We start from the raw sequence: 20,265 nt of genomic DNA, 5'->3' as shown, positions 1-20,265 counted from the left end.
TTCATGAGGTTTGCGACTGTCTTATTCATCATCCCCCACAGAACCGAACATGAAGGCTTGTGCGTAGCTGGTGCTCAGCAGACATATGGTGAGTTAATAATACTATTGGACTGGACTGCAAGCTATTTAAGGGAAAGGCCTGGATTTTACGCCTTTGCTGATGCTTTTAGCTCTTGGTTCAGGATTTGACATAAAGTAGGAGACTGAGAAATATAATGACGTAGGAAAACCAGGTGCCCATCATTCTGCTTCTCTCTTACAGCTCTTTTAATTCCTTTACGTTTCCTCCTCTCTTAAATCCCGTCTTGGATATCCATCTTCTCCCTCTTTTTTCCATCTGTTAAGTTTTCCTACGTCACCCAACTCCTGACTCATCTTTCGCAGACCGCAGTTTCTAACCCACTGTTGTGGACATTAAGTTTTCAAGCCCAGGGATAGAGTTTATTAGGTTTTGAGAAAAGAATCCAAGTTGTTTGGACATATGATTTCTTTAAATTAATTTTTGAAAGTCAGCTTGCTTTCTTTTGTTTCTTCAGTTCCAGTGCCTTTTGGTTTCTTAATCTTCCCTTCACCCACCTCTTCTCCCAGTACTTACTTTCAAGACTTTTAATCCCTACCTCTTTCCACCATCTCTCCGATCATTATATTGTGTAAGTAACACAGGCTCCACTTGCAGGATTCCTTGCTGTTGATCCCCTGCCTATTTCTATTAAGGTCTAGTTCATGTCTCACTTTCACTCAATGTCGTTTCCCTGTAGCTGCTGACCTCCTTTCCCACTAATCCCATCTACACCCTAATGGGAAAACAATCAGGTGGCATGGACACACACCAATAACCAGAGCTGTGGCCTGAATTTCTGGAGACCGACAATTGCTGGCCGCTGATGGCTGACCTTCTCAGAACACTACTCCTTCTGCTTTGATTTGAAATCTGTTCTTAACAGCTTCTTCCATGGAAGCAGAAAGGAGGGCTTATTATGGAGGCAGGAGGCAAGAGGAGGCGTGGGGAGGCCAGACCTTTCAGAGAGAGCTCGACTTTTATAGGAATGTTTAGAAAAAGGACTCAGGGGTCCTCTTGGATGAAGTTCCTATTACAAGAACATTTATTATGTCTTTATTCAACAATACATATTGAGTGTCCCCTACAAGGTAGGGATTGTTCTAAGAGTGCTGGGAGCTGGGCTAGGGCATAAACAAAATAGTCGAGGTCTCAGCTGCTGGGGAGTTTTATGTTCTAAAGCCTGTCCCACACCTTACGAAGAAAGATCAGTTTTGTATGAGGTTTACATCAGTTCTAGTGTTCATGGAATCTGTTCTACAATCCAATTTTGAGTTTTTAAGAGTGATGGTGGTGGAGAGGACTTGTGTGGAAGAAGGGGAGGAGAAGAGGAGAGCTGAGCAGAGTTGAGGAGAGGAGGGAAGGGATGGGGAGGGGAGGGGAGAGAAGAGAAGAGAAAAAAGAGGGAGAGAGACAAGATATTACCATAAACCTTAGAGTTTCTCTAAGTTGCAAAGATTCGAACCCTGAATGTGGCTTCAAATTGTTGCTTATCTCCTCATCTGAGAAAGAACAGCACTGTCAATGAATGAAAAGGAACATCACAGAATATTAAAAACGGTTATCTCCAGTGGGTTTTTTCATTTACTTATTTATAGATTTTTTTTGCTTTCAAAAATTTTATAAGAATTCATTATTTTTTTATAATGAGAAAAGGGAACCCACTTATCAAAATATATATGTGAAAAAAGTATCTCCCTATTAATGAAAGAGAGAGGCTGTGTCTAACTATATGTGGGTGATTGTGTGGGTCATACTTACTCTACCTTTGAGGTGGTGACCTAAGCCAGGGAGAATCTTAACTACCCTCCATCACTTCCCAGTTCTCACTAATGCTCTGAATAAATTAATACTAAATAATTACACATAAATAGGCTACTGGAACCCAATCAAAGACAAGAGTGAAACATAGACAAGTCCTACTTGCAGAATAAAAATTCAGAAAATTACTAGATAGTGGCTTCTGATGAATCGGGGCTCTAAATAATTTCTTCAAGGTCATCTGGTTAATTTATGCTGCATTTATAAGTTATTGTGTATTTTAAAAATTAATGAAAGATTTAATTATAGCAGGGTTGCCTATGACCTTTTGTGAAATGACTTCATCGTACATTTGCAGGCAGTTCAGAACTGTTTTCCAGGTTTCTAATAATTTGCTCTCAAATTAATGACATCCAGCCAGGGAAAGAAGTTGAGGCTCGTAAAAGAATTGAGTTGGGATTTGCTGTTTCCTAGCAATGGCTAATTCTGAGTCCTGGACAGGGGTGGCAGAGAAGATGGTGTGTGACTCACAGGAATCCACAGCAGATTTAACTGTTTACTTAGAAGAATGAGAAATAAATCCAGTGTGTCAATGGGGGAAATTGCACGTAGCCAGACAGGGTCATTGCAGAGCATTTGATGTCAGTGTGGAGGCAACACCTGAACCAGTGGGGGAATTCTTCTTCTGCCTTGGCACTCGCAGGCGTTCTCCTTCATAAACAGAAGGACTGTGCCAGCCTTCCAGCTCGCTGGCCACCAGGGAAGCCCAATTTAGACTCCATCATTCTAGCACCTATGATTTTCACCTACCTTAGGGGCTCAATGAGAACAGCTAAATGGTCCCTGGAGGGGAGCAGGCTCATTTCCCCAGAGACCAGGATACATTACTGTCTGTGTCATTCTGATAATTCCTTTGATCCGACAGAGTGAGGGGAAAGATGTGCCACATCTTAGCACACCAAATAAATTCCTCTCTCTTAGAAGACACAGGTGGCACACATCTGTGGTTCCAGAGTGGCAGGCTAGAGTTTGGAAAACCCAGAGCTCCTGTTAGCTATAGCAGCCTGGCAGAAAAGCCAGCAAAATATGGATAGTGGATCTTAGCTGAAGCCCTCCCTGGTTAACTGTAATCTTGGTTGTGATCACTTATATACTCTGCATTCCTCCAGCAATTATTCGTGGTGCTACTGTTATGTGTGGTGTGCTGTGACTCAGCCTGCTGGCTGCAAAGGTTTCCCATGGAAAACATTCAGTGTGGGAGAAAGAGCTGGGTTTCAGGAGAGATGAGTTCTTGTTCTTTGTGTTCTTGAGCAGGCCACTACTTTATCTGGGTATTGGTTTTCCCCACCAGCATATGAAGGGTTTGGGTCAAAAGTTCATCCCTAAGGATCCTTCCAATACCAAGCCTTTGTAATTTTGTTTGTTTTCTTTTCATGCCACAGGGACTCCCATCTAGAGAACAAGTCAATAAAGATTGTTGTAGTTCAGGTTTAAGTATGTAATTCCCCACATGTTAGATACTTTAAACCTTGAGACAAATAAGGCCATAATTGAAACTCTCTAGATACATCTCTGTAGATTTCTTTTTTCCTCCTTTCTCCAACCATGCTTTTAGTTTTATATATTTCAAGGTGTTTTTGCCTCTTGTGCCTGAAGCCTATTATGAATTAGAGCTAAGAGGCACCCCCGTGCTCATACTTTAGTGCCAAATGTACAGTCAAGTGATTGCTAATGAGCCATGAAACACTTAGAAGAGGGGTGTGAACCTTGCTGAAAACAAAGTGCTGAGAACTGTGTTTTAATATTAGCAGCAACTGCCTAAGTTGGACTCCTGGCTCCAGCACCTACTTGCTATGTAATCTTATTGGATGAGTTGTTTAACTTCTTTGAGCTTCAGTTTCCTCATCTGTTAAATGGAAATGATGAATGAAATGAGATAATCCATGCAAAGTAGTTAGCATATTATCAGTGTTCAATAAATTCTTACTCATATTGGTAGATTATTGTTACTTGATTGACTTCTACTAGCGTACCTACTATTTAGAAAGTGTTGTAGTAGGGATCATAGAGCCATAAAAGCATAGGCACACTATCTGCTCACAAAACTCTAAGACATTAAATTATTATAATTTAATATAATTACGTAAAAATGTTAACAGTTTTAAATTATTAATTTTTAACTTATACTGCACACTATAGATACATAACATGTTTAAACTTCAGAATTCTGTTGTGTACTGTCATTATCTTCATTTTGCACATGAGGAAACTGAAGTCTAATTAATCCATGGAAGGAACTTTCTGTAGGTCCAGGATCGCAGCTCCCATCTCTCCTGTCTGATCCTAACACCTGTGTGTTTGACCACTTCATTCTACTGGCTCTCAGGCGATAAATATATGACAAGCACTTGTGATGTATAAGGTACAGGTTATATAAATTGCAAATTTCTGACAAATGTAGCAAGGAGGATAAAACACCATTGAGCAGGAGGAAAGGTTGTGGAGGGCATAACAGAAAAGTTAGCGTTTGAATCGAAACTCAAAACAACCAATCAAGAAGTGAGAATAATCTCAAAACCTTTAGAGTATTGTTACATAATGCAAAAACCTACAAAAAACACAAGGAGAAATGGAAGATTTGAAATATCTTAGGGGAATATTTTAATAAACTTCTACCAAGCAATCAAAAAGTTAGTATGATTTTGGATATGAATGATACTATCAGCAAGCTTTATTTAGAAGACTTTTATACAACGTTCCTCTCAACAATTAGCGGATACGTATTTTTAAGCAAACATAGTATTTTTTAAAGGGCCATACACTGTATCAATTTCTTTTTTTTAATTAAAGTTTATTGGAGTGACAATTATTAGTAAAGTTACTGTACACCTGAAACACTGTACTAATTTCAAAAAGCTGATATCATGTTCTCTCTAAACATTACAATTAGATCAAAATTTTAAAATAAAATGATCATAAGGAAAATAAATAAAGGGGTAAACATCATATATTTGGAAATAAAACCCTGGGTTATTTAGGAGTAGTTTTGTTTCGTAAAGAGGAAATCAAAACATCACTGTGAAGTATTTAAAATTAAAAGGTTTTCCCCTCCCTCTTTTCCCCTCCCAATAATTACTTCCTATATTTTACTTGAGATTGGCAGAATGGGTAGGAGTTGGACAAGATAAGATAGGAAAGGTATTCAAAGCAGAGGAAAAGCAGACACTAGGAAATCACACTTCTTTTAGTGGAACAAAATGGACTTCTGTTTGAGCACAAGTGAAAAATTGGGGAGTAGAAGGAGATAATACCACAAAGGTAGATGGAGGCCAATGCAGTAGGTTCTTGAATAAAAATCAAAGTTATTAGCATGATATTCATGTCTAAGTCTTGTGAGAGTTCAAGGACAAGGGCAGCTACATTGGAAGTTTTCTACATAGAGGTTGAAGTTGTGGAAATGAATAGGATTGCCAAGGTCAAGTATAGGGACAGGGGACAGAGAAGAAGAAGGCTTAAGTTATGGCAGTCATAGATGGAAAAAGGAAGAGAAGGAACCAAAAGTTTGGAAGAGGGAGAGATCAGTTCAACTTGAGATACCTAAGGATCGCTTCTAAGAGGAGGTGACATTTAAGTAGGGGCTGGAGATGGGATTGGGGCAGGCAGAAAATGAAGGAGGATGTTTTTAGTGAAAAGCATGACCAAAGCAAGGTATGAATCAGGAATGCATGTTTGTGTGTTTCAGGGACTCTACAAAAGTTTCTATAGCTATTATCACTATTTATAGAAATAGCTATTTATAGAAATAGCTATTTCTATAGCTATTATCACAGTGCATGTGTGTGTGTGCACACATGCAAGTATCTATGTAGAGTAGACATTTGTACAAAGGGTAATAGACTAGTTTGGCTAGAACAAAAAGTGATGAAGGAAGAAAGGTTTGGAAAGGAATGCGAGATCCAGATCGGGAATGGAGTTCTAGTGCTAGGAATGTGGGCTATAATATAATGATAGTTTCTGAGCAAGGGTGTAGTGTCATTGGAACAATGCTCTAAGACAACTGTCTGGAAGCAGGTAGAGCATAGGTCTCATAAAGATGGATATTTGGTGTAAACAAGTGAAATTAATGAGGAGGCAAGAAGTATTGAAAGCATAGATTACAGTCTTCTGCAGGAGGAAGGGCAGCCAATAAGAACTTCGACTTCACGTGACTGCCAACTCGAATTCCAGCTCACCTTTAATCTCGAGCATGGCCCTAGAGCTCAGTTTCCTCATCTGAAATTGCCGTGCCTCTGATTCTCAGAGCGTTGCAAGCATTGATAATAGTTGTGTAAATTTGTGGAGCAGAGTCCCCGGCACATAAGCGTGCTGCCCGTGGTACCCATTATTATCATCAGCACACGGGAATGGAACTCAAATGGAGTTGATGAATGTGAGAGATTTTGTAGACTTGTAATGAAAAGGATTCAGTCAGACTGGAGGTTAAGAGAGAGGACCAAGTTGAGGACTGAGCCTGCTGATGCAGAGGTTTCTAGCCTGATGATTGAAAACTCAGTCGAGGCAATAATGGAAAGAACAAAGTCAGGAAGAAACCAACAGTGTCAGCGCTGGCCTTGTTCTGTTTCTTCAGATTTTCTTCAGGCAGATAAAGATGGGAGAGTTGGTGTTTGAGGAGAGCTCATGATGCAGGTCCTGGAGTCACGAAGGGAGATAAGGGACAGGAGGAGGTTCTGCTGCGGGTTGATAACAACACACTATTATCCTGGTTGAATTCAATCAAATGATCACAGAAAAGTCGGTCTGCAGTGAAGTCCTCCTCATCTAATTCCCGAAGTGCTGTTTGATTTTTCTTTTCCACATTTCTAGTGGCCTCCTAGTATGAACCCTCCCCGTTTCCCTCTCTGAAGGGTTGTAGTCAACCTCGCTCCCCTTGAAACTTCTCTCAGATTTTATAACTATGTATAAAAGTTGGTTTAATTAGAGATGGAATAAAGAACCGGGTTAATATGCAGAAGAAAATCAGCTGACCCAGAGTTGCTCTCTGGTAAAGAGAAAAACATCTTTACAGAGCCTACTCCTCTAATTATATTTAGTGTGGCATTGTTTCCACCTAAATTATAGCAATTACATACCAAGATTCCCCCTTTGAAATCACTTAATTAATGAGTAGGTAACCCTGTTTGTGTATGGAATTTTAATGAAGTCTTTTATTTTGTGAACCACCTCCCTCCCTCAAATTATCTACTCTTCTCCCCACAAGGTTTACTGAGATCTGGATGTGGATTAGAGAAGGTGTATTATTCAGAGCCCCAGCAAATCACAGCTGTTTGTGAAAAATCCTAGCATAGTCCCAGATAACCAGGGGCACTGAAACTGCTGCTGGTTTTTCCCTGAGATTGCTTTTGTCCTTCTAAACCCCAAAGGACACACAATTCAACCATGTTCTTTGGCCCAGAAATAAGGGCAGATAAAGCTATTACCCCAATTTTGGAAGAAATGAATGATTTGATTGATTAATTCTATTAATCAACCCAGACTATTTATTGAGCATCTGTTATATGAAAGAAGTGTCAGTGGAGACAAAGATGAATGACTAGATAAATCCTTTGTGTATAGGGTCACCAGGAGACAGATAGCTTGCACACCTGGAGGCAAACATAGGGATTGAAAGAAAATAACTCATAGAAATTGTCCTGAAAGGGCCACATTATGTCTAGCTTTTTTCTGCATCCCGTCCTTTGAGTACATATGTCATTGAGTAAAAATCATCTCCTCTAAGGAAGCTTGAAAGATGAAGTCGTTGGCTCAAGGTTACCTAGCTAGCTAATTTAGTGGCAGATGAGGAGTAGGGAAAGACAAGTCTGTTATTTTCTTGCCTAGTACTTTGCTGTCATGCCCAGACCACCTGTATGTTACAAGTGAAATAATAGCACAAAAGCACAGGATAATTCTCTGTGACCAGAGTCACCTTTGTGGTGTAGACATTTAGCACCAGAGAGGAGGAAGAAGAGGATGAGGAGGAGGAAAAAGAGGATGGAGAGAGAGAGAGAGAGAGAGAGAGAGAGAGAGAAAGAGAGAGACTCTTAGATTTGTGGAGCCCAAGAAGGTGAATCTTGAGTGGAGCCAAAACCTCTCACAAAAAAGTCTAGGTGGCAAGGCAAAAAGAAAAACAAAACTAGAAGTAATAATTTCTAATAGATTTTTTTCTAAAAATCCATATGGTGAGCAATGGCTTAGGGAATTCATTTATTTTGTCCTTTAGTTGGGAGCAACTTCTACAGGGGAACTAAAGGGTAGGCTACCTGTTTACAGTCACCTGGATTTGTAAATGAGGTATGTACTTCCTCCAAGGCTCTATAGTCTCTCTCTCTCTCTCTCTCTCTCTCTCTCTCTCTCTCTCTCTCTCTCTCTCTCTCTCTCTCTCTCTCACACGCACATGCACACAGACAGAGAAAGCCCCTCTATTTGAGGTTAGTGTGTACCTTGAAGACAAGGATTTTGAACCAAACCTCTTACTGAGCAGGGCCTTGTGTGTGATTATGGGATTCCAGTAATAAGAATAATGGTGATGGTGATAAACATTTGTTGTCCATTGAGATTCTCAAGATTTTCACATACATTATCTTACATGATAGGGTTTTGATGTGTTGGTAAACATAGACTTTGAGTGAAAAGGGGGGACTAGGAATGCATTTCTGAATAAGGAGGTCAAAATAGTTTATCTTGGTAATTGCAAGGAAATGGGACTGTGGATTGACTAGGAATTAGCTTCTTTATGCCAAAGACTTGAAAGTGAAACCACCCTCTAGAATTGCCTTATTCCATTGACACTCAGTAATCAATTAGCCATTTTTTTGTCAAGCAATTACTGTTGAAAGGCTCTGTGGGGTATAAGTACAAGAATCCTTCTCAACCTTAGGAGCTTTCTAACTAGTTGACAAAAATTTGACCATCAGTACAAGAAAATTAAGAAATGCTGAGTCAGTGGTCTAGAGCACTGTTTCCCAAGGCTGGACCAGCAACATCAGCATTACCTGGGGACTTACTAAAATTGCACAATCAGGTACCTAAAATATACTATTCAGAAAGTCTGGGGGTGGGACAACCCTATATTTAACAAGCCTTCTAGGTGATTCTGATTCAGACAGTGGACTATGGTCTAGAGATATCAGGGACATTTGAGCTTCTGAGGAAAGAGAGCTCAATGTTGCTGGAATAGTCACAGAAGACTTTCTGGAAAAAGTAGCACCTGATTTGGGAATCACATTATCCTTTTAGAGATGTTCCATGTCTTTTATTCCTCTGTCCCACCCATCTTTTTGGTTTTCATATTCACTTGATATATGAACCACTTTGTCCCCCAAAGATACACAAGTGGGATGAGTACATTGCACCTACTTTATTGGTGAGAAGCTCCCTAACTTTAGAGAAACATTTCTACTGGATAAGAAAGTTTTATCTCAAAACTTGATATTGTTGTTGTTATTATTATTATTATTATTATTATTAGTAGTAGTAGTAGTAGTAGTAGTAGTATTTAGAACCAGTCTGAGATTTCTCTTTTCCCAATCCAGAATCAAATGGACCTTGTAAATATTTATTACCCCAAAGTGATGGACATGGTTTCTGATGATCACCCTAATTTCTATGCTGGGTGCTCACTTCCACAGATCCTGTTGTGAATTTTAACATTTGTTCAAAGTGTAGTTATGAAAAGGAATGAGAAATGCTTGAATTTAAATTAGTCCTTATTTTATATCCTGCTTAGTTTGCTGTGTTTCTGCCATTTTCTTAGCTTCCATGAGCTCTAATCAGGAGAGCAATGAATGAATGCAATATTGAACATAATAAGGGAAGCTAGATCTGTTCAAATGAGAAACCCTGTGTTGGAGTCAATTATGTTCAACAAGAGGGGACCCACAATGAACATTCTTCTTTCCAGAACTGATAATGAATGGAGAGATGGGGAGTACATTAATGTCTGAAACTTGTTAAGGGGTTTCCCCCAACCTATCTTAGTTGGAATCCAGTAAGAAAATGAGGAAAGCTCATAATCCTAACATTAAATGATTAAAGTTTTACACCGGCCATATGGAAGTGACCACATAGGAAAGAGAACTAGAACACTTCAAAGTTATAATATTAGTGTATCAATTTACAGTTTGGGGAAAAACCTGGGACACACAGTGTAAGAAAATTTGGGATAGACGCCCAAGAAATATAGATGAAAGGCATGCACCTGCCAAAATCGCAGAAAAGAAGACTCTGAATTAGTACACAAGCCCTGACTGGGCACCTGTTTTTGTGGTTAGTCCTGAAATGAACACTCTGAGATCATAAATAGATATCCCAAAGAGTTGGGAAGACCAATAACATGGACATCCCTAGACGCTCAGGGTCAGTTAAGCCAAGGTCCTGGGTGATGCTTGCATTCTTCTCAACATCAGTTCTGAGAAGTGGTTAAGCCCGAGCTTGAAGTTTCATGCTTCCTTACTCTCGAGCATTCCTTTCCATCTCTGGGCAACTTTGTGTATTAGAAAGATCTCTCACGTTTTGTAAACTTTCACACTTTTTATTTTATTTTATTTTATTTTACTTTACTTTATTTTATTTTATTTTGTTTCATTCAAAATATCACCCTAGAGTGCCCACTTACTGGTCTTCCATCTCCTGCCCCTTCCTAAGCCATCTCCACGTTAACTAGCCATAGTTTTTAATACTACTTCTTAGACAGGTGAAAAGTGGTCTCAAATCATATCACCACCTGTATTAATTTCCTGTGGCTGCTCTAACAAATCACCACCAATTGAATGGCTAGAAGAACAGAGATGTATTCTCTCACAGTTCTGGAGGCCAGAGTTCAGGATCAAAGTGGCATCTCTCCCTCTCATGCACTAGGGGAGAATTTGTTCTATGCTTATTCATCTTCTCGTGGCTCCAGGTGTTCCTTGGCGTGTGACCTCATAAATCCAATTTCTGCCTCTGTCTTCACATGGGCTGCTCTCTTTTTTATGTCTGTCTTTGCATGGCTTTCTCCTCTCTACATGTCTCTCTTCTTTGTAACTCTTATAAAGATACTTGTCATTGGAATCAGGGTTCCCCCTGATAATCCGGGATGATTTTATCTGGAGATCCTTAACTTACTTACAAATCAGAGAACTTTTTCCAAATAAGGTCTCATTCATAGGTTTTACAGGGACTAGAACGTGGTCATATATCTTTGGGGAGCCACTATTCATTTCAGTACACCATCTTAATCACTCTTTTTTTTTTAGTGGTCCTTAAACTTTGGGAACTGTGAACCCTTTTGAAAATCTCCGGGTGGTGAACACCCAATGTGATATATAGATGTATTACAGATTTGTACACTTGAAACCTATATAACTTTACTAACCATTGTCACCCCAATAAATTTTAATTTAAAAAAAAGGAGGAAAAAAGAAATTCTGATAAATATATATAATTTCTCCATAGATAAATGCACATGTCAACAAATGCATATTTTTATTTAAAATTTCAGGAGATTCAAATTCCACTATCACTACCAAAGCCGATATGTGTACTATACATTAGCATACTCTATATCATTCTTGAATGGTGACATCTAAAACTAACTACAGTTTTTTTGTGATCTAATTAATGTAGAATGGACCAAGATATTGTCTCTTTTGCTCTAGGTAATATAAAAAATTCTGTATTAATTAATGCATTCTAAGATCACCTTTAATATTTTTGGTCTCTTTGAAGTATATACTTATATTAATTACATTGTATGTGAAAACTCTTAAGCTACCATTATTATTATTATTATTGTTTAATCTAAGCTTCACCAAGCCCCGTTTCTTTCATCCAATACTTATGTAATTGTCAAGGGGAGAACCTGACATTTCTTCCTGCTGTTTCACATGTTATTAAATTTAGTGTGTCTCTCATTTTGTCAAGACCTTTTTGGTTTCTGATTCTGCTATCAAGTATATTGACTGTTTCTTCCAGCTTTTTGTCATCAGCATATGTGATTTCCATTGCTGACCATTATTTTCATGTCTTCAAGTTATTAATAAAAATGATAAACAAGAAAGAGCAGACAGCAGAACCTTGGAGCTAACTACTCACACCCTCCCTCCTGGTTGATTTTAATGCCTTAATTAGGTACTGTTCAGCCACATAATTTTACTAGCGCCTGGCTCATAGTTTTTCATCTCTTCTTCAAGATTGCTATGGCAGATAATGTCGGATGCCTTGCTGATAGGTAAATCATGTGCCTCATATTTCCCTCTTCTGTCTGCCTATTCATCCTTTCATAGAAAGAGATGGGATTAATCTGACATGATGTATTTTGTGATCCATGAAATAACTGTAAACTATTTGGAGTTGGCAGAAGTGTTTGGTTTAGCATCACTAATATCCTGCTATTCAGAGTACTCCAATCAAGGAAGACTTACTAGAGAAGGTGGCATTTCAATGTGGCAGGATTTGGAGGGGCTGGATAGACAGGGAAGAAGACATTCATCAAGGTCTTCTCCCACTGCTTTTGTTCTCTCTCTCTCTCTCTCTCTCTCTCTCTCTCTCTCTCTCTCTCTCTCTCTCTCTCTCTCTCCCTTTTAAAACAAGAGGACTTTTTTTCAAAAACATTCAGATAACTGTTTTGTTAAAGATTGAAAATGGATTGGCTCATGACCACTTCATGAATTGAACAAGAACTAAAAGGTAGAATTACCTTAGTGGAGACCTGTCATGGATATATTGGATTTGCAGACTACTGGATATAGCAAGAAAGAAAGAGAATGGAGAGAACCAGGGGAGATACTTATGTTCACTCTGCTCCACACATTGTTAGTCACACAGTCCAGGATATCGAGTCCCATGGTTTCTACTACCCAATGCTAAGCTCAGATTCATACAAAGACCATAGAGTTTTACAACAGGAGAGACCTTCAGCCTTTCCTTCATAGTCTGTTTAATCTTCTTTTAGACAAAGCTCTAAAAAGCTTTATTTAATGTTTTATCTATGGAACATTAAAAGTCATTCCCTGAGATGTATTTTAAGTTGTATGAGCTACACAACAATCATATTTCTTTCCCCAATTCACAATTTCACTCAGCCCCTACCCCTCCCAAAGCATCCTCATCTTTCAGATTGCAGAAGGAAATGTCTCTTGAAGAGAATTAGTCTCTTGGTGTCACCATGAAAGTATCTTAACTTGGAGAGAAGAGACTCAAGGGATGGAAACATGAATAAGTCTTGATGAAATGGAAGCCATCCAATTCCTTGAAAGACTTCAGTTGATTTAAGTTCCCGGCATGATTGGTCTTTCCTTTATGTCACTGTGATAGATGTCTTGCATTGTAATTACAAGACATGCCATCCAAGTGGAGTACGGACGATCAATCTATTTTTCTAGAAACGATTGATTATTCATATTTATAGGGCTATCAAGTGCTGGGCTTTGAAAAGGTCAGTATTGATTATCTAAGTCACGCAGATGGTGTGCTTCTTTGCTATCCATAAATATGAGTTTCCTATATGAGACTCCTGAGATTTCTCAGGGAAGGGGGAAGGAGGGTGGTAGTCATGTGAATTAAGCAATGGAGATTTCAACTAAAACGCACTTAGATTCAGTCAGAATTTTGTAATTGGTAGGGTCACACTTTAGATTAGCTAACCCACCCCTCCTCCTAACATACACACATATGATCTACTTTATAGATGAGGAAACTGAGTCCCTGTCAGTGGACATCAGTAAACAAAATACCAATGCTTGTAATTAAGGAGAAAAAAGGCTGTATGTCAAAATATGAACAGCAATTCTATCTGGGTGGAGGATTTTGGACTATTGGGTAATTTTTTTTCCTTCTCCATACCTTTCTATATTATAAACATGTTCTGTAAAGCATATATATGACTTTTGCATATATATGCAAAAAGAAAAGAGAGAGAGAATTTAAACCCACTGTGAATGCTATGTCAATTGGCTGGAGTTATGTGGACAGTGACCTTTCTCCTCAATGGCCTTCAAAGAACATACTTTGGGAGAACCAGTTAAAGTCCAGACTGCAACTCAGTGTTCTATCCTTCCAGTCTTTGTGCATTTGTGACTGATGATGAGGCTTTTCCTGCTTGTGTTTCCTATCCCTTCCCCGAACACTCAGAGTTTTTGGCCACTTCAGCCTCCGTTCTGAATGGCAGTTGGTGAAAGTGGACTACAAATCTATCTTCAGCCGGCACTGCACCAAAGAGGATTATCAGACCTGGCACCTGCTCAATCAGGTACACCACGCTGTGCAGAGGGAAGTATGGGCTTCTAGGCGAGGAGCTACTGCAGCCCTGGTTAGTCATACCTGGGCCTCTTCATTTGGAAGAGGAAGGTAGTGGGCCAACTGAGGATAATGGTAAATTTGGGGGAAGGGTTGAAACCCACACATCCAGGTATAGTAGATGGTATTTGGGACCATTTACATCCTGGTATCCTGATCTATTCATTGAAATCACTGAGAACGGGGGTGGGGGGGGAGGTAACAAAGATAACCTGGGGTTTTAGCTCTAGCCATGGAGAAATAAGCCCAGACAGCTAGGCAACTCTAGAATGGATCTATCATTTTACCTTCCCATGAGGAGAGTGAGGGCATTTCTCAGGCCAGCCTGAAGGACGGGGCCTCAGAATTTTGGGAACAGAACCACGGAGAAAGGGTGAGGCCTGGGGGTTAGGGCCTCTAGCAATGGCAGATATTTATCGGTACACAATATAGTCAGGCTTCTGTGTTCTTTAGAACCACTGGGTCCTTGTAAGTTGTACCAACTTCTCCTGCTCTCTTTGCCCTTGACTAGGAATAAAGACTCGGACGTCCTTGTTTATTATAGAGAGGGAACTTTTGGGTTCACTTCAGTTTTACTCTGGCATAAAGTACATGTATGCCAGAAGTGGGAACCTTTCCACTAGAACTTTTGCTAAAGTCAGTTAGGCAATTAATTGCCTGGTGGTCTGTGAGGATGACTGGAATCTTTGCATTCCTATGGAGATGGAAAAGAAATAGGATGGAGCAGACATCCCTGGCCAAGTTGGGTGGATGAGTAGTGACAGGCTAGCCTCCCTTAGGGAAGCTGTTCCTGTAGTATGGTAGTAAGACAGCAGCCTTTTTACCCTTAAAACTCCAGAATGGTTACTGGGAATGAGCCTGCTACATAGAGTGACCAGAAGACAATGAAGAGGCTAATGCTTCTTGTTGAGAAGCTGGTTTATTTCACCTTCTTTGTGTTTTCCTGCCTTTCTCATTGTGAACTTTTTTCCTAAGGGGGAGCCTTGTGTCATGGGAGAAAGGAAAATATTTAAGAAACGCAAGCCAGGAGCTCAGTGTGCCCTGGGCCGAGACGCCTCGGGGACAGTGGTCTCAGAACCCTGTGTCTGTGCCGACTGGGACTTTGAGTGGTAAGTCCCTTGGCATCTCACTGTCAATTCCAACCAGGCATGTACCAGTTTGGGGCGCGTAGATGAAGTTGGAGTTAGCGGAGGAACGACTGGCCTCACCTCCTCAGCCAGATGGGACGTCTGCATCAATGGAGGAGGGACAGAAGGAGGTATTTTGGGGAAGATCACTGTTCTATCAGAGCAGCACGTCCAAGGGGACTTTTTCTCCTCTCAGTTAGCATCAGTATTAGAAAGTACCAGAGAGGTTGGGCTGGGCACTGACAGAGTTTAGGGAGATACTGCTTTGGGCAATAACCTCCAGACAAGTCTGCTCAGCTTGTGCTCTTGCATTTGAACTCTCATCATCATTTCTTATTCCCCCCTCCAATGACGACCACAAAGAACAAAGTGAAATCTCACCTATGAGCCAATGATTCTTACATTTGCAAATATTTACCTCCAGGCTTTGACCTCCCTTTCCTCTAGCATGGAGACATTTGTGTTCGTCTAGCTATTCAGCATTCATTTCCCCGTGAATTGCTCACAGAGATTTCAAACTTAATCTGACCAAAACAGAACTCTTCTTGAATCACCACTATTGGAAGCGGTTTTTTGATTCTTCTTGAATCCCCACCCCAGTGCAGATATCCATTCAGATACTTAAGTTGAAACCCCAGGAGAGCTTGATTTTTCCCTTTCCCTCACCTTGAGATCCAAGCCATCCACATGTCCATGCAAGTCTTTACCTCCAAAAGACATTTTAACTCAAAACACATTTACCCATGTCTACCATTGTCTGGATCCCTCCAGCAGTCTACTCACTCTCTCTCTACTTCCACCTTTGTCACCCTAACATCTATTCTCCTCATGGCAACCAAAATTAAATTTAAAATCGGATCTTATCATCCCTAAGTTTAAAACACTCCGATGGCTTCCCCCTCTCTTAAAATATAAGCCAATCTTTTTATCTTGGCTTGCTTCATTATAAGTGATTTGGCCTCTGCTGCTACCATCGTGCCTTAATTTCTTACTATTCTTCCCTTGTTCACCATTTTGCAGCCATATTATCATCTCCGGTGCCTTAATTAATCCAGGCTCATTCCTAGCAGAGGAAATAGCGTGTGCTAGGATTTCTTCCAAATCTCAGCATGGCTGGCACCTTTGGATCACTCATGTCTCAGTTAAAAATATCAGCTCCTAAGAAATACCTTCTGAGACTATCTAATCTCACCTACATCCTGGCGCTCTCTAGAACCTCGGCCTGTTTTTATCGTCTTCTAAGTATTATTCACCATATGGAGTGATCATGTTTTTCAATCGTTTTATTATCACCTGTATTTCCCCAGTAGAATGTAAGTACTCTGAGTGCAGGAGTTTTAGACTGTCTTTATTGTTGCACCCTCAGCACCTAGCCAATACTAAGCATTAAATATTTGTACCATGTTTCTAAATGTTGTTCCTTTTAGGAGAGTCAAAAACATTCCAAGTTCTGGGAGTGGGTACATATCTGACCCCAGCTGGATAAGTTCTTCCTCTGTATCACAATCAAAAGTTGAAGTTCAGTTTAGATATTTTCATAAGCCATTCCAGGTTAAAAGACAAAGATAAGGGTTCAGGCATGAGCCTATAAACATGGAAGGGGTAGGACAATGACAGTGGCAGTTGGGTTTTTCTGGTGTTGAATAACAGAAGTAATTCCAAATGATCACAGAACAGCTACCCTTGACTACTCCTTCCATCCTCATTTCATACAACCTGTTTCTTAAGGTGTATTTGTGCTGGAAGCCATCTTTGTTCCCAGCTTCCTCCTACGACTATAACTAGTAACTGTAAGCCAGCCAGAAGACTGTCATGGAGATTCATCCCTGAATACATGCCTCCGAAATTTGAGCTTCAGGAAGAATCATTCCAATGGGTTGTGCTAAATGGAATTTAAGTGAATGACAGTGTCAACTTTGACCCTTTGGAAACAAAAGACATCTTCACACTTGGGAAGAATAGTTTTTAATTATTAACTGCAATCCAGCAAAATAGTCATAGCAATGTACACAGTAGGCCACTCAGAATTATGATTCATGACATATCTATGTCAACCTAAATATTCCGCACATGAATGTCAGGCATCTTTGTATCCTTCTGTACACTGACTCCATAGAGGTGCACTGTCTCTGTGTATGTCATGCTGCTTCGTCTCCTGTGTCTTTCTGGGCTCTAGTCCCTACCCATTGTTGGGAAACCTCACAATTGAGACACAATTGAGAAAGACTAAGAATTGTAACATAAACATTTTTTATTTCCTTCAGCAATTACATTTATGAGTCTAGAAAAAAATCCCAGCTCCGATTTTCACAATTTTTGACCTTGGGAAAATCTCTTAATCTCTATGATTTACCTCCTCAGCTATAAAATACAAATACATAGCATGCATCTCACTGGGTTCTAGGGAGGAATAAATGAATTAATATATATCATTAACGTGAACAAAGCATTTATCCTAGTGTTGTAGGTATCCATATGATAGCTGTTGCTGCTGCTGTTGTTAATCTTGTACCCCAGGGTTAAGTGGTCCCCGTGGTATTTTTAGCAAGAAAACCAGAGCTTATATATTCAAATAAGCACTATCTTCAAAGTCTTACCTTTGAGTGTTATCCATTTATTTTAATATTGGTGGCATTGCTTAAAATAGTTCTGAACCTTTCTTTGGAATTGCTGTCAGAACACATCTATAAGTAAAGCAGGGGAGTCCTTGCAAGGTGTTCTGTGCTTCTCACACTTGCATTGGTAGAAGTACTACCTGGATCCAAGATCCTGTAATGTCAGCATCATTATTACAACATTTTTTAGTGAGAAGAATGAGCATCTGGAGTGTAAATTACTTGACCAAGTTCACATAACCGAGAGAGAAAGAGCTGGGTTCAAATGCAAGTCTAGCTAAATATTATACCATGCTCTCTCCTCTACATCATGCCACTTCTCAAGAAATCGAACAAGTCTTTATTATTTTAGATTCACTTCATGTATCAGAAGAAATAGGGTTCCCAAGTTTAGTTATTTTAAAATTAAAACTCATCCTCAAATGACCTAGGTTAACTGCTGTTGATGTAGTGTAATATAAAATGTTCCATTAACTCTAAAACAGTTATAAATGAAGTAGTTTTGACCATTGGTACTGAAATTGTAATAGGTGTATGGTATTCAAGAAGACTTTGTAGAATTTGGTGGGGTTATATAAGGCATTGTATGTTTGTCTTTTTATAGTCAATCATACCTCATATTAAAAAGAAGATGGAAGAACCACTTGAGTCTGAAGTAGGAGAAACAGACACACAGGCTGGATGCTGGGTTACTGGTTGTAAACTGAGAACAACAGAAAAAAAAAAAATCAAGAGTGGCCCAAAAAGTATTTTTGTACTACCCTTGAGTATGGAATAGGCAGTTTCATTTCTGAAATTTCCAGGATTTTTACAGTGATTTTTGTGGACAATGGGACTGAGTATTTAAAACGGTCTGATTTTAAGTTAACTTCAATAAGCATAGTTATCAGTTTAAAAATACAGTTTTTCAATCAAATGTAGTTGGTTTGTCTTTGTTGCTCATGCTGGAAAACAGTATATGGCAAGTTCCATAGCCTCGTATCCTCCTCAATGGTCCTTCCTACCAGGAAGTGTTATCAGCTAAGGAATCTGAAACTCCCAGCTCAGTCAGTATAAGAAATTATCATGCATATTCCACTTAGTTGTTTCCCTAAGCCATATTAGGTCATTGCCATTTGAATGGTCTAGGCAAATTTTAGGTCTCAGAGATAACAGAGAGAGTGTTCAACCTACTAGTTTAATCAGGTTGGGGTTGGTGGGAGATTTGGAGGTTGGGGAGGATGATCAAACATCTTGGTTTTGGTGGAAAACTTAAGGAGAGCAACCTGTACGCCTCCTCTGCTCTAAGAGGGAAGGTTTTATACATCCTCAAAGGTGTTATTTGTGGAACACCATTAGCTTTCACAATTTTTACACTTCCATCCAGAGCCGGCGTTAATCATGTATGAATGTTGCGTAAATTATGATGTTTCATAAATTATGATGTTTCTGCTTAATAGCCTTGTAAACCTCCCAGCCTTACGCTTACTCTAGGGAGGCACTTTGCAGCAACCTCCACCGTGACACTGGTGAGGCGCCAGGAACAAATCTTCCCTAAGAATTAAGTTTGTCGGAGACCACTGGATAGTCAGAAAAGGTAACATAAAGGGCTTGCTCTAAAGTCATATGAGGACTGCTAGAAATGAGTTGCCCTCTGGGACACCCAAATATACTTGTTCAGTGAGAAACTGGGTTGGATCAGAGGTTGCACCTAGTAGTTCTCTTTTCTTACTCACCCAGTCATTTACTTAGCAATAACTTTTGCTGAGCACCTACTATGTACCAAGTTCTTTAGATGTATTATTTTACTTATTCTTCTCAAACAGCTCTTGAAATAACAGTCTCTTATAATAGGCATTTTAGAGATGAATAAATGGAGACACAGAAGTTAAGTAACTCACTCAAAATAATGTTATGATTTCAGAGTCCTAAGCCTTAGGATGTCTTACTCTCCACCATGTTCAGTATGGTTCCAGATATACAGAGCTAGTTTATCAGGTGGTGATATAGAAAGTACAGCAGAAGAGATTTTGGGGTGCCACAGTACGTAAACTCAGGTGTGTCTGAAATCCATTCAACCCTTTGTATTCTGCACATAGAGCACAATCATGCATGCTTTTTCTATAGGCTAGGCATTGTGGAAAACTCAAAGATGTGTAAACCAGAGTTACAGAACTCAAAGAAGGCATAACAGCAAATAATAAAAAGTATAATCAGATGCTGAATTTTATGATCCAGATCGATGCTTGTCCGGTTATAGTAGCCACTAGTCACATGTGACTATTGGTCTTAAAATGAAATAAAATTAAACATTTAGTTCTTTGTTTTCCCTAGCCACATTTCTTGTGATTAGTGGTCACCACATTGCATAGCATAGATATAAAACATTTCCATTATCACAGAAAATTCTATC

The 20,265-nt window shown here is 39.5% G+C and overlaps 1 protein-coding gene across 2 annotated transcripts in view; it reads left to right on the top strand.

The window, feature by feature from the left end:
- SORCS3 (sortilin related VPS10 domain containing receptor 3) overlaps nt 1–20,265 on the top strand; it is a 541,876-nt gene that overhangs the window by 482,691 nt on the left and 38,920 nt on the right. For both annotated transcript variants that reach the window (XM_081075409.1, XM_081075410.1), the window contains 2 exons: nt 13,967–14,084; nt 15,107–15,240. In XM_081075409.1, the coding sequence (XP_080931535.1) occupies nt 13,967–14,084; nt 15,107–15,240 (252 nt within the window). The remainder of the gene's footprint in view (nt 1–13,966; nt 14,085–15,106; nt 15,241–20,265) is intronic.

The sequence above is a fragment of the Rhinolophus hipposideros genome, assembly GCF_964194185.1.
Source record: "Rhinolophus hipposideros genome assembly, chromosome: 15".
In the NCBI taxonomy this organism is placed as follows: Eukaryota; Metazoa; Chordata; class Mammalia; order Chiroptera; family Rhinolophidae; genus Rhinolophus; species Rhinolophus hipposideros.
Note: the sequence above shows the minus strand (reverse complement) of the source record. Positions and strands in the feature narration are given on the sequence as shown.